This window comes from Narcine bancroftii, chromosome 12 (genome assembly GCF_036971445.1).
Source record: "Narcine bancroftii isolate sNarBan1 chromosome 12, sNarBan1.hap1, whole genome shotgun sequence".
In the NCBI taxonomy this organism is placed as follows: Eukaryota; Metazoa; Chordata; class Chondrichthyes; order Torpediniformes; family Narcinidae; genus Narcine; species Narcine bancroftii.
The window spans coordinates 3,360,890-3,378,216 of NC_091480.1; the positions used below are offsets into that span (position 1 = coordinate 3,360,890).

The window sequence follows — 17,327 nt, forward strand, 5'->3', positions numbered from 1 at the left end:
CCCTATACTTGCTTATCTAATTATGATGAATATTGCATCACCTGCCTGCATTGCCCACACAACAAAGCTGCCGCACTTCAGTGCATGTGACAATTCAACTCAAAATTCTCCGGACGTGCTGGCTTTGGAGAGGGTTCAGAGAAGATTCACAAGAATGATTTCTGGAATGAAGGATTAGCATGTGAGGAATGTTTGACGGCTCTTGGTCTGTACTCCTTGGAGTTCAGAAGAATGAGGTTGGGGGGTGGGGGGGGTGGGGGTTCTCATGGAATTTTTCAAATGTTGAAAGGCCTGCACAGAGTAGATGTGGCAAAGTTGTTTCCCACGGTTGGGGAGTCCAGAACATGAGGACACAATGTCAGGATGGAAGGGTGTCTATTTAAAACAGAAATGGGGAGGAATTTCTTGAGCCAGAGAGCAGTGAACCTCTGGAATTTGCTGCCATTGGCAGCAGTGGAGGCCTGGTCACTGGGTGTATTTAAGGCAGAGATTGAAAGGTATCTGTATAGTCAGGGTATCAAAGGTTATGGGGAGAAGGCAGAGGATGTGGGAAAATGGATCTGCTCATGATGGAATGGCAGGGCGGATTCAATGGGCCAAATGGCCTACTGCTTCTGTATGGTACAGCACAGAGCACCGTTACCACATACAACATTGAGCACTTTTACCACATATCACATGTGGCAGTTACCACATACAACATGGGCATCATTACCACATTAAACATGGAACACTGTTATGTTACCACACCATGAGTGTGCACAGCTCAGGATTCACCTCGTGGTTGGTGCGTTACTGTCCCACTTGCATTGTGATAGGGTTGTGGTCAGTGTCGAGGTATTGGGACACAGAGACACAGGCACCAGGTGGGTCTGTCTCGCTTGCACAGAGCCCGACACACAAAGCTTACATGCTGGGAACCCTGTCTCTGCAGCAGTCAGCAAAAGGACATGTCTCCTGTCCATCCACAAAACATGCATTTAATGATACAGCATGGTAGAAGACCCTTCCAGCAGATGAAACTTGAACTACCCATTTACACCTCTTACCAACCCTGTATGCTTTGGAGGGTAGGAGGAAACTGGAGCATCTGGAGAAAACCCCTACAGGTCATGGGGAAAATGTGCAAACTCCTTATAGACAGTGCTGTCTGCCAACCCCTCAATTTCAAGCCTTCATCCCACTGCCTGCACAGGATGACTGGATATCAGGTGGGATGACTCAAGGATGACCAGGCAGGTACGAGCAGTCCACAGTGAGACCAACCTCCAACCTTGCTGGTCAATGAGTGTCCATCAGTGGTCACATCTTTAGGAACTTTTCCATTGAGTATCAATCTTGATGCAAACACTTCTAAAATGCTTTCTTTCAATAGGTCCAACTTCTAAAGTGGATAATTTAACAAAATACTTCGATCTTGGAAGATAGAACATTACAGCACAGAAACAGGCCCCTTTGGCCCTTTTAGTCTGTGTAAAACTATTATTCTGCCTGGTTCCACTGACCTGCACCCAGTCTGTAGCCCTCCAAGCCTCTCTCATCCATGTATCTGTCCAAATTTTGCTTAAAGGTTAAAATTGAGCCCACATTCACCACTTCAGATGACAGTTTGTTCCACACTCCCACTACTCTCTGTGAAGAAGTTTCCCTCACATTCCCCCGAAACTTTTCCCCTTTCAATCTTAACCTATGTCCTTTGGTTTGTATCTCACCTACCCTCAGTGGAAAAAGTCTATGTACATTTACTCTGTGCATCTCTCTCATAATTTTAAATACTTCTATCAAATTTCCCCTGATTCTTCTATGCTCCAGGGAATGAAGTCCTAATCTGTTTAACCTTTCCCTGTAACTAAGTTCCTGAAGACTGGGCAACATCCTAGTAAATCTTCTCTGCACTCTTTCAATCTTACTGATATCTTTCCTGTAGTTAGGTGACTAAAACGGCACACAATACTCCAAATTTGGTCTCACCAATGTCTTTTGCCATAACATCCCAACTCCTGTACTCATTACTTTGATTTATGAAGGCCAATTTGCCAAAAGCTCTCTTTACAACCCTATCCACCTATAATGCTACTTTCAGGGAATTATGTACCTGTATTCCCAGATCCCTCTGTTCTACCACCCTCCTCAGTGCCCAACCATTTACCATGTATGTCCCTTCTTGGTTTGTCCTTCAAAAATGCAACATCTCACACTTGTCTGCATTAAATTCCATCTGCCACTTTTCAGCCCATTTTTTCCAGTTGGTCCAAATCCCTCTGCAAGCTTTGAAAAATCTTCTTCTCTGACCACAACATCCTCAATCTTAGTGTCATCTGCAAACTTGCTGATCCAAAATAGCTCATTATTGTTTTCCTCAGCCAGGTTATTAGCCATCCTCTCCTCCCCTCACCATGAGTTTGCTATTTCCATCTACTAAGGATCACTGTATGCAGACATCAGTTTTGTGCTGGGCACACAGATCTCAGCACAATTTGGTTCAAACTCGTAGCTGTTTCTGGCTGGAGGCTGATGGTGACTGGACCAATCACATCATCTCTTGCACCACCTCAAGCACCAGCAGCCATCGACTTCTCCCTCCATCCATCCAGGCAGCAGAGGGGGCAGCCACTACACCAGTCAAGACCCTGGCTCCACCTACCTTTTCTGCAGTGGATCCTTCTTGTCAGCAGATCCCAAACTCTGAAAAAGATCAAGGAAAGCCCTGGTTACAAAACAATGCAAACCCTGGTCTGCGTAACGCAGCACCCTCTTGCAACATAAAGCTTGGACCAGCACAACATCACAGTGAGAATCAGAGGAAGGGCAGGAGTGTGGAGTGAGGGGCAGGGGTGAGAGATGAGGGGTGAAGTGCACCTGCTTACATTTTGTTCATGATGAAACGCTCAGGCCTGAAATGTTGATTATGTATCTTGATCTTTGCTATATAAAGTACACTGTTTGACCTGCTGAGTTTCTCCAGCGTTGTGTTTGTGTATCTCGTGGTTCCTTTTGGCCTTCCAAATGCTGTTTCCAGGTCACTCCCACAGCTCCTGTCACATTCGGTCACAGTTAGCCCTACCCCAATTTAACACTTCCCCACAAAAATCCAAATTTATCCTAATTCATAACGGAACTTAAGAACTAATGTTCCCCAATTCCACCTCCAGTCTCCTAGCCAGGCTCATTTGCCTATACAAGGTCCTGTATGGCCCCATCCTAGCGCATTATCTACGTCCTGCTTCAAGAAACTCTCCTGGACACCCATCTAAGCCTCTGGATCTCAAGATGACCCAGTCAATATTGGAGCAATTCCAGTCTCCCACGACGACAACCCTACTACTTTTGTGACATTCCATAATCTGTCTCCACAACTTGAACATCTGTACCTCCACCACCTGGGAGCTGCAGAGGCCTGTGGTGTCCCCTATCAGAATGAATGCACCTTCCTTGTTCCTGTTCCTCACTGTGTCAGTATTGAGCCTAACATTATATTATCACTGAGTGCACTCTCCCCGATTAGTAACGCAACCCCTTACATGTTCACACACACACACACACATATGCTCACACCTGCTCACACAACCTGCTCACACACACTCACACACACTCGCACAACCTGCTCACACACACATATGCTCACACATGCTCACACACACACACTCACACACATGTTCACATATATGCTTGCACATGCTCTCACACACTCACAGATAGTCACATTCACAGACAAATAGAAATGGCATCCAGAGGCTTAGATGGGTGTCCTAAAGAAGTGATACATGTAGATAAGAGCTGTAGTTTCACAAATAACATAACTATGCAAGTGTAAGGTCACACATAGGTGTGCATACTGACAAGCATACCTATACCCTGACACGTGTCCCCTCACACAGACACGCATATCACTAAAACAGACATAGGTACCCTCACATTGACATATGTATCCTCACACATACACACTGAAACGCGTACCATCACATTGACACACGTACACACTGACACACATACACACTGACAGACATACCTTCACACAGTTTCAAGTTGTAATAACGTGTTGAGATGAAGGTAACCCTCCACGGGGTGTGCCTGCTTTGCAGGGGGCAGTGAGGGGTAGAGGTTGCTGATCTGACTGCCTTTCCTTCCTTTGATTCCTCCCTCCCTCCCTCTCGCATACCTGCACACTGAATTTCAGGTCTGGCCCAGCCCCTCTGTTGTATTTTAACTTCTGTTGCCAGGCAATAAGCTTCAGCAAACTCCAAGTGGCAGCAAGCAGCCTCAGGAAGCTCAGCACACCACACACCATCCCCACTGTTTCCCCTCACCCCTCCCTGTTGCCCACACAGGCAAAGGGCCATTTCCTTCAGGCCTGAGGGGGAGGGAGCCATTCCTCACCGCAGACCCTCTGACCCACATTAACCGGTGACTGAGCTACAGCTCCCTACTCTTTCCCTTGCCCTCTCCCAATGGAAACCAACCTTCATAGGAATTCTGATGTGTTGCTGGTTCCTTACCAAACTGCACGCTCCGCCCATTGGACCGTCCCATTGACCCCACCTTCCCCACCCCAACCCTCGGTCACACCGTCCAGACCCCACCTCTCAGACACACCTTCCTGACCCCACCCCTCTGACCTAACTTCCTGACCCCAGCCCTCGGATCCATCCCTTGGACACTCCTGGGACCCTCCCCTCAGTGACCTCTGGGATCCTACCTGCAAGTGGTATAGAAGTGGACAAGATGCTCGCTTCATCAGTTGGGACACTGTATAAAAGCCAGGAAGTCATGTTGCAGCTGTACAAAGTCTTGGTCAGGTCACATCTGGACTATTGTGTGAAGTCTAGTCATCCCATTACAGGAAGGATATGCAGGGTTTAGAGAGGGTGCACGTGGTTCAGGAGGATCTTGCCTAAATTGAACGGTGTTAGCTATCACGAGAGGTTAGCTAAACTTGGGGGAAAAATTAAGAACTGGAGGAACTCAACAGGTCAGGCAGCATATGTAGGTAGAACTGCTCAGGCAGCTTTTTGGGTTGAGACCATTTAATGAGACTTAAATATTGTGTGTGACTAAACTTTCTATACTACCAGACCATGCAGGTTCTAGTCAGATGCCTGACTGAAGCCCAAACAGACTACATCTGCCACCTGACCTCATTGATCTACCTGCCTTTCTTCTCAATAATCAGGTGAGTGAGGCAGGACTCCCACCTCACACACCGATCAGCCCCCACCTTTCCTACTGCATATAAGCTCTAACCATATGAATATTCTCAAATAATGTTCCTACCTTTAATACAGGACTCTCAGACCTGTGGTTCACTAGCTTATTCCTGCTGTTCCTCTTCAATCAAGCACAACAGTAGACCTCTTCCTATCGGTACCTCATCCATGTCAAATGAAGATGCAAAAGTCTCTGACTGTGCCCCAGCAATCACTTCTCGGTTCCCATAACTTGCTGCCCTGGAGACTTACCTACTCTTTTGTTTTCCAATATATCTAATACCTCTATCTTCCTAATACTGACCAGCTCCAGGTTAACCATGTTCTTCCCCCCCACCACCTGCCTCCTCCACTCCCGAACTCAGTCTCCTCCATGTCCTTTTCCTTGGTGAATAGAGATGAGAAATAATCATTGAGAATCTTGCCTACTTCCCCCAGCTCCACACATTTGTCCCAAAGGATGCTCACACTTTCCCTGCCTGCACTTGATATGCATGGAGAATATCCTGGGATTCTCCTTCTCTCATTTTCCAGGATATTTCCTGGCCTCACTTGCTCCTTGGTTCTACTGCTTTGATTCCAGTTGCCTATACCTGCTATAAATTTCCATTTTGAATTTTCCTCTCTTGCCTTTAACCCATACCCACAACACTCTGGCACCAACCTCCCACTGACTCCAACTGCAGGATGTTGTTTGGCCCGCAGGTATCTGCTCCCAACCGACTTTCACCAGGTCATCTCTTCCCCAAGCCATGTAGACCCTTTTCATAGAAAAGGCCTTTCCTGTATCTCCTCCATTCCCCATACTTCCTCCCTCCCCTCACCTCCTGTCCGAATAAAAACTGAGTCCATTTGCTCCTCATTTTACAGCCCTGCCTCTGCATCTGACATTATCTCCCACTATTAGCCACATCTCCCCCTCCCCATACCTACCTACTTTTTGAGTCTCTCCTAGACTCACTCATCCGCTCCTCACATCCCATCCATCCTTCACCTTTCACCTCCATCCAGGGCCACAAACAGACCTTCCAGGTGAGGCCTGAATCTCGTCCAGCCTGATCCACTGCATTCGATGGACCTGGTACCTATATCGCCTCCTCTCTGTCTCTGGCTCCAAGTGAAACACCCAGTTGCAAGTCATTTAAATTCCCCCACAGGCAAGTCTGTCCTACATCATTGTGGGCAGGCTCGAGGAACAGCACATTATATTCCTTTAGACAACCTTAAACCGTGACAAGGTCAGCAATGCTTCCAACCTGAGATAACCCCTTCCTCTGCCTGCTTCCACTGTTTATCTCTCCCCTCTCCCCTCCCAGTAACCTATCCCTCTCCCCCTCCCATTGGCTTCTCCCTCTCCTTCTCCCCCTCCCATTGCTTTCTCCCCGTCCCCTCTCATTGGCCTCTCCCTCTCCCCCTTCCATTGGCCTCACTCTCTCCCCTCCCATTGGCCTCTCCCTCCAACTCTCCCAACCTACTTTCTATCCATCACCTGTTAATCCCTCTCCAGCACCCCCCACCCTTTAATGTTTGCTATCTCCACTTGCTAGTTTAGTCTCGCTTAAAGGTCTCGACCCCAAACTACCCATCTCCCTCCATGGATGCTGCCTGACCCACTGTGCCACCCCCCATATCCTCTCTAGTGCAGTTACTCCCTGGTGGAAACGCAAACCCTTGCATGGGCTTCCCCATCAAAATTGGGAAAGTTGAAATACCCACTATTGCTTTTCTTATCTTTTCATCTAATTAGATGCAGAGATTGAGATGGAGAGCACAGGCTCTTGGTCCACTCTTCAAACATAGAACATCATAGCACATAGATGCTAATCCTACATTCATGCCTTTTCTATCACCCTTCCTCATTAACTCAGGCTGCAGGAGCCGAGTTCTGACACTGCAGAGCCTCCCGTGGAAAGGACCCTCTGCCCTGGCTGCTGGAGAGAGTTCTCGGGCACCCACAGCGGCTGACCTGCGTGTGGAGTGAATAAGATCCCAGTTTTGCTGAGAACCCAGGACTCTGCAGAGATGGAGCTAGGGCACTCACCCTGGACATCTCTCCCTCCTCCATGCACTGGCACGTGTTCTGGGACAGTCCCACTCCCCAGCAGCCCATCAAATGGAATAGTGGCTGCAGTTGGCAAGCCTAACTTGGCCAAGAAAGAATTACAGCTGCCTCGTGACCCATAAAGGCACTGGGGTGGAGATGCCTCATGAACTGCTGCTACACCACAGCTTGATGTTACATAATGTCAGGAAGAGGAGCAGGAGTCAGCCATCCAGCCCGTTGAGTCTGTTCTGCCATTCAATGAGATCACGGCTCCCTTACCCACAACCCTGAATTCTCCTATCAGTCTGTGTCCTTGGACAGAGAATTCCACAAATACCTCACTCTCTGGGAGAAGCAGTTCCTCCTCGTCTCCATCCTAAATCTACTACCCTGAATCTTGAGGCTACGTCATATCGAACAATGCACAAAAGTGCTGGAGGAGCACAGCAGGTCACGTAGCATCCGTAGAAAGCAATCGGCAGTCGGTGATTTGGGCTGGAGCACTTCATCACACGTGATCCCTGGTTCCAGTCTAATCTGTCAGTGGAACTCCCTCCCTGGAGGAGCTCAGCAGGTCACGTAGCATCCGTAGAAAGCAATCGGCAGTCGGTGATTTGGGCGGAGCTCTTCATCACACGTGATCCCTGGTTCCAGTCTAATCTGTCAGTGGAACTCCCTCCCTGGAGGAGCTCAGCAGGTCACGTAGCATCCGTAGAAAGCAATCGGCAGTCGGTGATTTGGGCGGAGCTCTTCATCACACGTGATCCCTGGTTCCAGTCTAATCTGTCAGTGGAACTCCCTCCCTGGAGGAGCTCAGCAGGTCACGTAACATCCGTAGAAAGCAATCGGCAGTCGGTGATTTGGGCGGAGCTCTTCATCACACGTGATCCCTGGTTCCAGTCTAATCTGTCAGTGGAAATCCCTCTCTGCTTCAATCTTTCCAGTATGTTATGTCTGGATAGAACTCTCTGCTCATCCTTCTAACTCCAGTGAGTGTAGGCCCTGCCAACTTACTCTTTGCTCATTAGATAACCCCCTCATTTGAAGTTCACATTCTGATTTATTGTCACATGTACCAAGTTGCAATGGTAGAGGTTGATCCGTGAGCAGATCAGTTAGATATCTCAGATGCCATATAACAAGTAAGACACAGTGTAGAAGTGCACTTATGGTTGCTGTTGGGCCTAGCGAAAATGGCTATTCATGGATCAAGGCAGTGGGTGGTGGAGGGTAAGGGGCAAGGTGACTGACTGCCCCTCTTTCGGGATTACGTCCAGGCCTGTGCAGTGTTGGTGTGGGAGCACGAGGTGGCTGAGTTCCAGGAATAACGGGCCCCCCAGGGGATCGTGTTCGTGTTTGATGATGAAAATCGTCTTTTGATTTGATTTGAAATACTGTGTAATAGAGACACGGTCGTGATTCATTCAGGCATTTGATAACACCAGAAATTATCCTTGAATATTCAGGCAGAAGATACAAATGTCTGACACCTCCAGGTTCAACAGCTAACAGGCTCTTGAACTTCCCATACTGTCCAAACCATAAACTACTCCGACACACAAAATGGTCTGTGAACACTAATTAAATTATACGTTTTATCTTGCACTAACTGAAATTATGAATATTTAGAATTGAGGCTGACAGCATGGAAACAGGCTCACAGGCCCAGCGTACCCGTGGTGAATACCATGCCCCCTTGCTTTAAACTCACTTGGACACATTAGACCCAGACCCCTCCAATCCCCTCCTATTCATGTAGTTAAAGTACCCGCATTCACCACTGTGTCTGACAGCTCGTTCCATGAGCCCACCATCCTCTGAATGTTCCCTTATGTCCCTTCTAAATTCCATCCCCTTCACCTTATAGTTACACCCTCTCATCTTACATTATCCCCACTCCAGGAAACAGATTGCCACTATTCATTTTATCAATGCCTTTATCAATGACTTTATGGATCTCAGTAAGATTCCCCTCAATCTCCTACACTAAGGAAAACAGGCCTAGTTTTTCCAGTCTCTCACGATCACTCAACTTCCCTAATCCTGGCAACAACTTTGTAAACCGTTTCTTTACCCTTTCCATCTTTACAATATCTATCCTGTAGTCACACGACCACACCCACCTCATCAACTTCAACATGACGTCCCAACACTTGAATTCAATGCCCCGACTGATCCCAAATGCTCCCTTCTCTACCTCTGTTGACACCTTTACAGATCTATGTACCTGCCCCACCCCACCCCAGGTCCCACTGTTCTTTAAGGCACTGCCATTCACAGAGCAAGCCCTGCCCTGGTTTAATGTACCCACCTACAAAACCTCGCCCTTCCCTGCGTTAAACTATCTGCCATCCAGTTCCTCATCTGGTCGAATCCCTTTCCAACCCCAGGTAACCTTCCCTGCCCATTGCAGCAAATCTTCAAAAATAATTTATTATCTCTCTTTTTTACTTTTGATCTCTTCCCTACTGTAATTTAGGACATACTATGGTAGTTTTCCTTTTCGAAAGTACCTGGAGGGCTGCAGCAAGTAAAAATTTTGGTGAATCTGACAATAAACATGATTTCAAATTTATTACATGACATCACATACAACCCTGAAATTCCCTTTTCCTGCGAGTGCGGCAGAATTACCACTGATTGTAAAAAATAAAAGAATTGTAAACAGATAACAAATGTGCAATACAGAGAGAACAAAGAAAATCAATCAAGTGCACAAGTAAGAATCCTTAAAGGAGTTTGTTGTTGAGGACTCTGATGGTGGAGGGGTAGCAGGTGTTCCTGAACCTGGAGCCTTGTGGCACTTATACCTCTTTCCTGGTGGCAGCAGCGAGAACAGAGCAGGTTGGGTGGTGTGAGTTTTTGATGATCGCTGCTGCTCTCCGACAACAGCATTCCCTGTAGATGTACTCAATGGTGGGAAGAGTTTTGCCTGTGATGCCCTGGGCTGTGTCCACTACCTTTTGGAGGGCTTTACACTCAACTCAGGCTTATTGGTGTTCCCATACCAGACCATGGCCAGCACACTTTCTACCATATCTCTGTAGAAATTTGCCAGGTTTCTGGTGTTGTACCAAACCTCCACAAACTCCTGAGGAAGTAGAGGCACTGACATTGTCATCAGCTCAGCTGGAGAAGACCACCCACCATCTGTTCCCTCAAGTCCAGGCAACAATGCAGTGGCTAGAATCCCATCCAGGCCAGTCAGATCCTCATGCCTGCTCTCCCATTCACAGAGGCAGTGGCTCAAATTTGGCCTCAGTACCATCACCCCACATTCCCTAAGTATCTGAGAATCTTTCCATTTCTTGCTGAATTAACATCATGACGTTCATAATTAGAGGGTCAAATTCCTGGGTATCAACATCTCCCAGATCTGTCCTGGAGCCTCCAAATTGATGCAATCACAAAGAAGGCTCGCCAGCAGCTATACTTTGTGAGGTGTCTGAGAAGATTTAGTCTGTCACCGAAGACTGGCTGGTTGCATCACTGCCTGGTATGGAGGCGCCAACTCTCAGGACAAAAATAAACTCCAGAAGGTTGTTAACTTGGCCTGCGACATCACTGGCACCAGACTCCACTCCATCGAGAACACCGACATGAGCCGATGTCTTCAAAATGCAGCCTCTATTCTCAAAGACCCCACCACCACCAAGGCCATGCCCTATTCACTCTCCTACAATCAGGAAAAAGGTACAGGAGCCTACAGATGAGCACTCAGCAGCTTAAGGACAGCTCCTTCTTCCCCGCTGCCATGAGATTCCTGAATAATCAATGAACCCTAGACACGGCCTGACTTTTCGTGCATTATTATTTTGACTTTTTTATCCTAATGTTGTAAGACGGTTATAATCTGAATGTTTGCCCTGTGACGCTGCCGCAAAACCCCAAATTTCATGACTTGTTCATGACAATAAATTCTGAGTTTTGTAATGACTGCCAGTCCCTCTTTCAAAGCATAAATCTCACAGGTGCTGGTCCTTCTCACACCTGAACATCAGCGCAGCGGGGAAAGGTTGGGGGCTTCTGCTCACCCGTAGTACTCAGAATGGCCGTGTTTATGTCTGCACAGGAAAACAAGAAACACTTTGGAAATATATTTAGTCGGAAAAGGTTATTCAGGAAAATCCAATATCTCCCAAATATTTAGCCATGAAACCATAAGTAAATCCTTTAGATTTAGATGGGAAGTCCCCAGAATAGGTTCAAAGTAAAAGAAAAACGTACTAATATACGTACATGCAAAGTAAATGTTTAGAGCATAAATGAGCTGTTGCAGGGGGAACATTCAGTGATGGGCTGGTCCATCATAGCCTTTGTTCTGCAGAGGAAGGGAGTCAGGGTGACCCCAAACCCCTCAGGAGGAGGGAAGTACTGAGTCTGAATGGGAGAAACAGGAGCAGGAGGAGGCCATGCAGCCCATCAAGTCTGCTCTTCCATTAATGAGATCATGGCTGATCTGCCCCATCTCCCAATTTTCCACAACCCTCCATTGTACAACAGTGCAAGAATCGATCTAACTCTGTCTTACATTAAATGAGGCAGTCTCTACTGCTTCCTTGGGAAGAGAATTCCACAGATTCACCATTCCTCCTCATCTCCATCCTCATCTCTGCCCTCCATCACTCACTGAATCTTGAAATTCTGACCCCTAGTTCTGATCTCATCAGTGCCTCTACCTTAACAATTCTTTCTATAAGGTCCCCTCACATTCTTCTGAATTCCAGCAAGTGCAGTCCCAAGGTTGGAACATTTCCCACCGGAAGTGTCTGCGTGCAGAAAATACATCTCCGCTTCTCCCATGGACACTGCTCACAGGTCGAGGACTTGAACACATTCAGAGATGAATGGCAGTAACAGAACAGTCCCAGTGATCAGATTGTCAGTCCCGGGAATCAGAGATCACTGGGATCAGTCTTAGTTCCAGGGAACAATCCCACTGATCAGTCCCAGGGATCAGAGTTAAAGTCCCAAGGAACAGTCCCAGTAATCAGAGAATCTCGTCCCAGGGATCAGTCTCAGTGCCAGGGAACAGAGAATATCTGTCCCAGGAATCAGAGAGTCTCAGGCCCAGGGATCAGAGTCTCAAGGTCTCAGTCCCAGGTTCTCTGGATCCCAGGGAGAATGCCAGGCGTGGGGTGAGAGGTGCATAAATCGCAGCTCTGATATGAATACTCTGTGCATTTCTGGTCATCCCATTACAGGCACGACGTGGAGACTTTGGAAAGGATTCAGAAGAGATTCACCAGAATGGAGAGGGCATGAGCTATGGGGACAGGTTGGATTGTCTACACACTTGGACGTAACTCCCTTCAGTAGGAGTCAACACTTCTCTCATCTGCCCTACCACTGAATGGCAGTCAAACCAGTCAGGGAGCTGGAATCTCACGGGCAGAGACTTCAGCACAGAAAGCAGGGTTGGGCAGACTGGGTCACTGTCTGCTTGTGTTGGAAATCACACCTGGTCACCCCTCGCCTCCATACCTGTCTACCCACTGCCCAGACCTCACCCAATGAGGGAAGAAGATGCTCTTCAAGACCCCAACATGATTGCCTCACACAGGGGGTCAGCCGCTGTGTTGCCTACCTGTCATGGATTTGCAGACCCCTCTCCACTCACCGGTGAGCAGCCACGGAGCAGACTGCTAACACTTCAGACCCCGGCAAATGAGGAGGGGTTCCTGCCTGAGCTTCCAAGGTGGTTTTACAGTGATGGAAGGTTGAGATCCTTCCGCAGTTGGTGGCCACAGTGCATACAGAGCCCTGGTCTCGGGTAAAGATGCCTGCTCACTCCTCACACAGCAGTCTAACACCGAGGTATTCACATCATTGTACTCATCCTTCACTAGCACCCCGACTGATGGTGCATAGACCTGGAGCCCACACATTCGTCACACTTTAGCCTGCCAGCCCACAGTGACTAATCATTTCAGGAAGAGAAGACGGACATGAATGGAACATTTTACTGCTTTTAAAAGCCACACTGAAATCTGCTGCAAAACATTTATGACCAAATTAATAGTCTAGGAATAACAATTGAAAGTCTAAGTGATTATTAACTACACAAGGGATCAAAGGAATGGGTCACACCACAGCTAATGGCACGGAGACAGGGAAAGAGGAGATTCCAGGTTGCCGGGGAATGGCAAACATCCCATCGCAGAACAGGCTCTCCTCAGCTCAGCCTCAGGTGTGATCACAGCCATCCACAGCTACTAGCGGGCCTCCACACTGCAGAGGGAAGTGGAGATTGGGGTGGGGAGGTACAGGGAGAAGGAGGATAGTGGGATATGGAGTGGTGGATACATAGAGAGAGAGAGAGGGGTGTGTGGACTGGCGGGGTACTTAGAGAGAGGGAGGGATGTGGGAAGTGATCAATACACAGAGAAAGGGAGGGGTGTGAGGAGTGGTGGGGTACATAGAGAGAATGGGGTGTGGGGACTGGTGGGGTACATAGAGAGAGGGAGGGTTGTGGGGACTGGTGGGGTACATAGAGAGGGAGGGGTGTGGGGTACTGAGAGAGAGGAAGGGGTGTGGGGACTGGCTGGGGACAGAGAAAGGGAGGGGTTTGGGGAGTGGTGGGGTACATAGAGAAGGAGGGGTGTGGGGACTGGTGGGGTATACAGAGAAAGGGAAGGGTGTGGGTGTGGTAAAGACTATTTGCCTGTTTGCATATAATTGTCTGGTCAGACACAACCATTGGGCAACAGGCTCCTGGATAAAGGTGACTGTTCCACAGCTTCCTCCTCAGTGCAACAGTATGTTCTTCAGTGAATAAAAGCCTATTGGTTTCTCAAGAACAGTCGTTTGAGTAATTGATGATGCACCAATTTTATTCACTGAAAGATTTTTTTACAATGGAGCAGATTTTGAAGCCTGAAAAGCTTGAAATTGACCCTCAATCGCCTGAGGCCTCAATCAACTTTGAACTCTGGCTGCGCTACTTTAAAGCATTCCTGCAAACATCGTCTACCATCGTGCAGTCAGAGATCAATAAAATGCAGGTACTGCACTCCCGGGTTGGCACCCTGGTATACTTTATGATCAGGGACGCCACATCATACCAAGAAGCCATGGATATACTCAAAGGACAGTATCTGCCGAAGATCAATGTTGTCTACGCCACACACCTTCTAGTCACCCGCAAACAGCAACCCAGTGAGCCCAATTCCAAGTACCTGCAATCCCTCAGCATGGCCTGTAAATGTAAGGCTGTGACTGCTGAAGAATACACAGCGGACCTGATCAAGGACACCTACATTGCAGGGATCAGGTCAAACTACATCCATCAGAGACTTTTGGAGCAAGAGGAGCTCAGTCTGCAGAGAGCAGTTGATCTAGCAGGTACGCTGGAGGTAGCTCTCCAGAACATCGAGGCCTACACAACCAACAACGTGGCCATCTTGTGGTTACCCTAGATGCCGCCTTCTTGGGAAGCACCGACACTGCCCCCCACCTTGATAACAACCTGACCACAGCAGTAGTACTCCATGAACACCTCCCACCACTGTTGCCCATCCCATCGGCGACCTGACCACAGCTGAGGTGCTCCAGGAGCACCCGAAGTGCTATTTCTACGACTTGGGAAAGCATCAGAGAAAACACTGCCCAGCAAAGGATTCGATCTGCTCCGGCCATGGGAAGAAGGGACACCACGCCAAAGTGTGTAAGTCAGTATGCTTCCTAGCAGCACTGCATACAGATCATGGAGGCTGCCGTCCTGGACATCGCCATCTCCAGGGGCCAGCAGCACCATGTGCAAACTGTTGGGTGGGGGGGTTGCTATCTTGGGCACTATCTTTGGGATCTCGCAGCACCATCTTGGATGCCATCTTCCATATCCAGCAGCTCCGCATCTGTGCCTTGGGGACTGTCTACTTGGACACTACCACCTTCCACAGCAGCGACGAGCAGCGATCCGACACTGGCCTCCATCATACTCAACCAGGACAGCCTGCACCAGCTTGCCAGGTTGATGATGGATATTCAGGTAAATGGCCATTTGACGAGTTGCTTATTCGACAGTGGGAGCAGAGAGAGCTTCATACGCCCATACATGGTATGGCGTCTTTCACTCACAGTATTGCCAATGAATCAGAAGGTGTCCTTGGCCTCCAATTCACACATGGCAGATGTCCGGGGCTACAATGTGGTGACTCTAACAGTGTGTGTTAAAGACTATAAAGACTTTAAACTTTTGGTAATATCACAGCTCTGTGCTGCTATACTATTGGGACTTGATTTCCAGTATCACCTTAAAAGCGTGACGATGGAGTTCAATGGGCCCCATCCACCCCTCACTGTATATAACCGGCAATTTTCGAACCAACCACTGCGTTCCACCCACTCTCCACAAACCCCCAGCATACATGGCCAACAATCCAGCCACTCACCATGCACAACCTGCGGGCTCTCCACACTTAAAATTAACCCCCCCTTCATAATTCATCAACCTCACCTTAGACTGTAAACCCATTGCCACGAAAAGTAGATGGTATAGTGCCAAGGACAGGACCTTCATCCAGGCAGAGGTACAGTATTTACTCAAGAAAAGGATCTTTGAACCCAGCACCAGTCCTTGGACAGACAGGGAGTGGTAGGTACGGAATGGGGAAAAGGATGGTCATCAATTACACTCAAACAGATACATGGAATTGGACGCATACCTCCTCCCAAGCGTAGCCGACATGGTCAACCAAATTGCACAGTACTAGCTCTTCTCAACCATCGACCTAAAATTGAAGGGGGGGAGGGTGGGGACTGGAGGGGTATACAGAGTATACCCAGGAGGGAGTTACGATGATAGGGAGGGGCATAGAGACTGGAAGGGGCTGCAAATATAAGGAGATGTGGGAATATTGGGATTAACAGAGATCAGAAGAGTTTGATGGAATGGAATTGGTTACAGATTATGGGCGTTTTGGGGACAGAAGAGGGTACAAGAGGCAGGGAGTGGTTGGGATTCAGAGGGATTTACAAATATGGGGATTGGGTGTCAGTACTAGAGGGGGTTACAGAGACAAATAGATTGGGAACCAGATGGGGTTACAGAGACTGGGAGGAATGTAGAGGAGCGGAGGGGACTACAGAGACACGGATAAGTTGGAACCAGAGGGAGTTACAGAGATTGGGTGAAATGTGAGAATTGGAGGAGGTTAGAGAAAGTGAGGGTTATAGGAAATAGAAGAGTTTCCAGAAATAGGCATAAGTTCAGGAATGACAGGTGGTTCTAGTGATAGGGAGTGGTGTTGGAGCCAGAGGGAATTACCAGGCATAAAGGAGCAGTAGAAGGTATTTATCTGGCAATGTGCAAAGAATCGCTCACAAGACAATGCAGAGGGAGTTTTATTCTGTATCTGACTCCGTGAGTGTGTGATGGAATGGTGTAAGGGAACTTCACTCTGTGTCTGACTCCGGAAGTGTGTGATTGGACAGTGTGGACGGAGCTTCACTTTGTATCTGACCTCGGGGATGTGTGATGGGACGGTGTAAGGGACTTCACTCTGTCTCATTTCTGCTGTCATTGCCCTGGGAGATTGTAAATTTGATAAACAATTCAGAAATTAGTGTTAACAGTAGATGGCCATCAGGGCATCAGATTGTCCACCCATCTCATGCACCACTTTAGACCCATTGCCCACCCGCCAGAAATATCTTTGTCAGCTGAGTGAAGCACAGAATTGATGGCAGACTCATTTTCCCAGACTAATAACTGGCATCAGTGTAGTGTGGGGCAGGTGGAGAGGCAGATGTGATACCAGCCTTCACAGACACAGGTATGTGGACCATCTTTGTCATTCATCTGTCCCTACAGCCGTGGCATCACTCCGAACTTGCATCAAATTCTTGTGCTTTGGTTGGGAGATGATGTCTCCTCTGCACCCATCCTAAATGAATCTCGCCACCAACAGAGCCCCTTCAAAGGGAGATGCATGACAGGGTCTCTGTGTCAGACAATGTGGACATTTCTGCCACCTCTGCAATGACCCACTGCCACATATTGAGACATCCTGGGACCCCAAACAACACCGACCTGTGGCTCTCATTTCCACCATCATGAAGAGCTTTGAGAGGCTGCT

General features: G+C 48.1%; 1 protein-coding gene and 1 long non-coding RNA gene across 5 annotated transcripts in view; one reads left to right on the top strand and one right to left on the bottom strand.

Moving 5' to 3' along the window:
• Positions 1 to 17,327, bottom strand: part of LOC138747235 (ankyrin-repeat and fibronectin type III domain-containing 1-like) — a 300,694-nt gene that overhangs the window by 98,596 nt on the left and 184,771 nt on the right. For all 4 annotated transcript variants that reach the window (XR_011347384.1, XM_069906270.1, XM_069906271.1 and 1 more), the window contains exon 5: positions 2,645 to 2,685. Coding sequence is in view for 3 of the 4 variants with exons in the window: in XM_069906270.1 (XP_069762371.1) it covers positions 2,645 to 2,685 (41 nt within the window). In the remaining variant the exon portion in view is untranslated. The remainder of the gene's footprint in view (positions 1 to 2,644; positions 2,686 to 17,327) is intronic.
• On the top strand, positions 67 to 13,581 carry LOC138747239 (uncharacterized). The gene is made up of 3 exons (XR_011347386.1): positions 67 to 181; positions 5,073 to 5,170; positions 12,453 to 13,581. It is a non-coding gene; the product is annotated as an uncharacterized lncRNA (long non-coding RNA).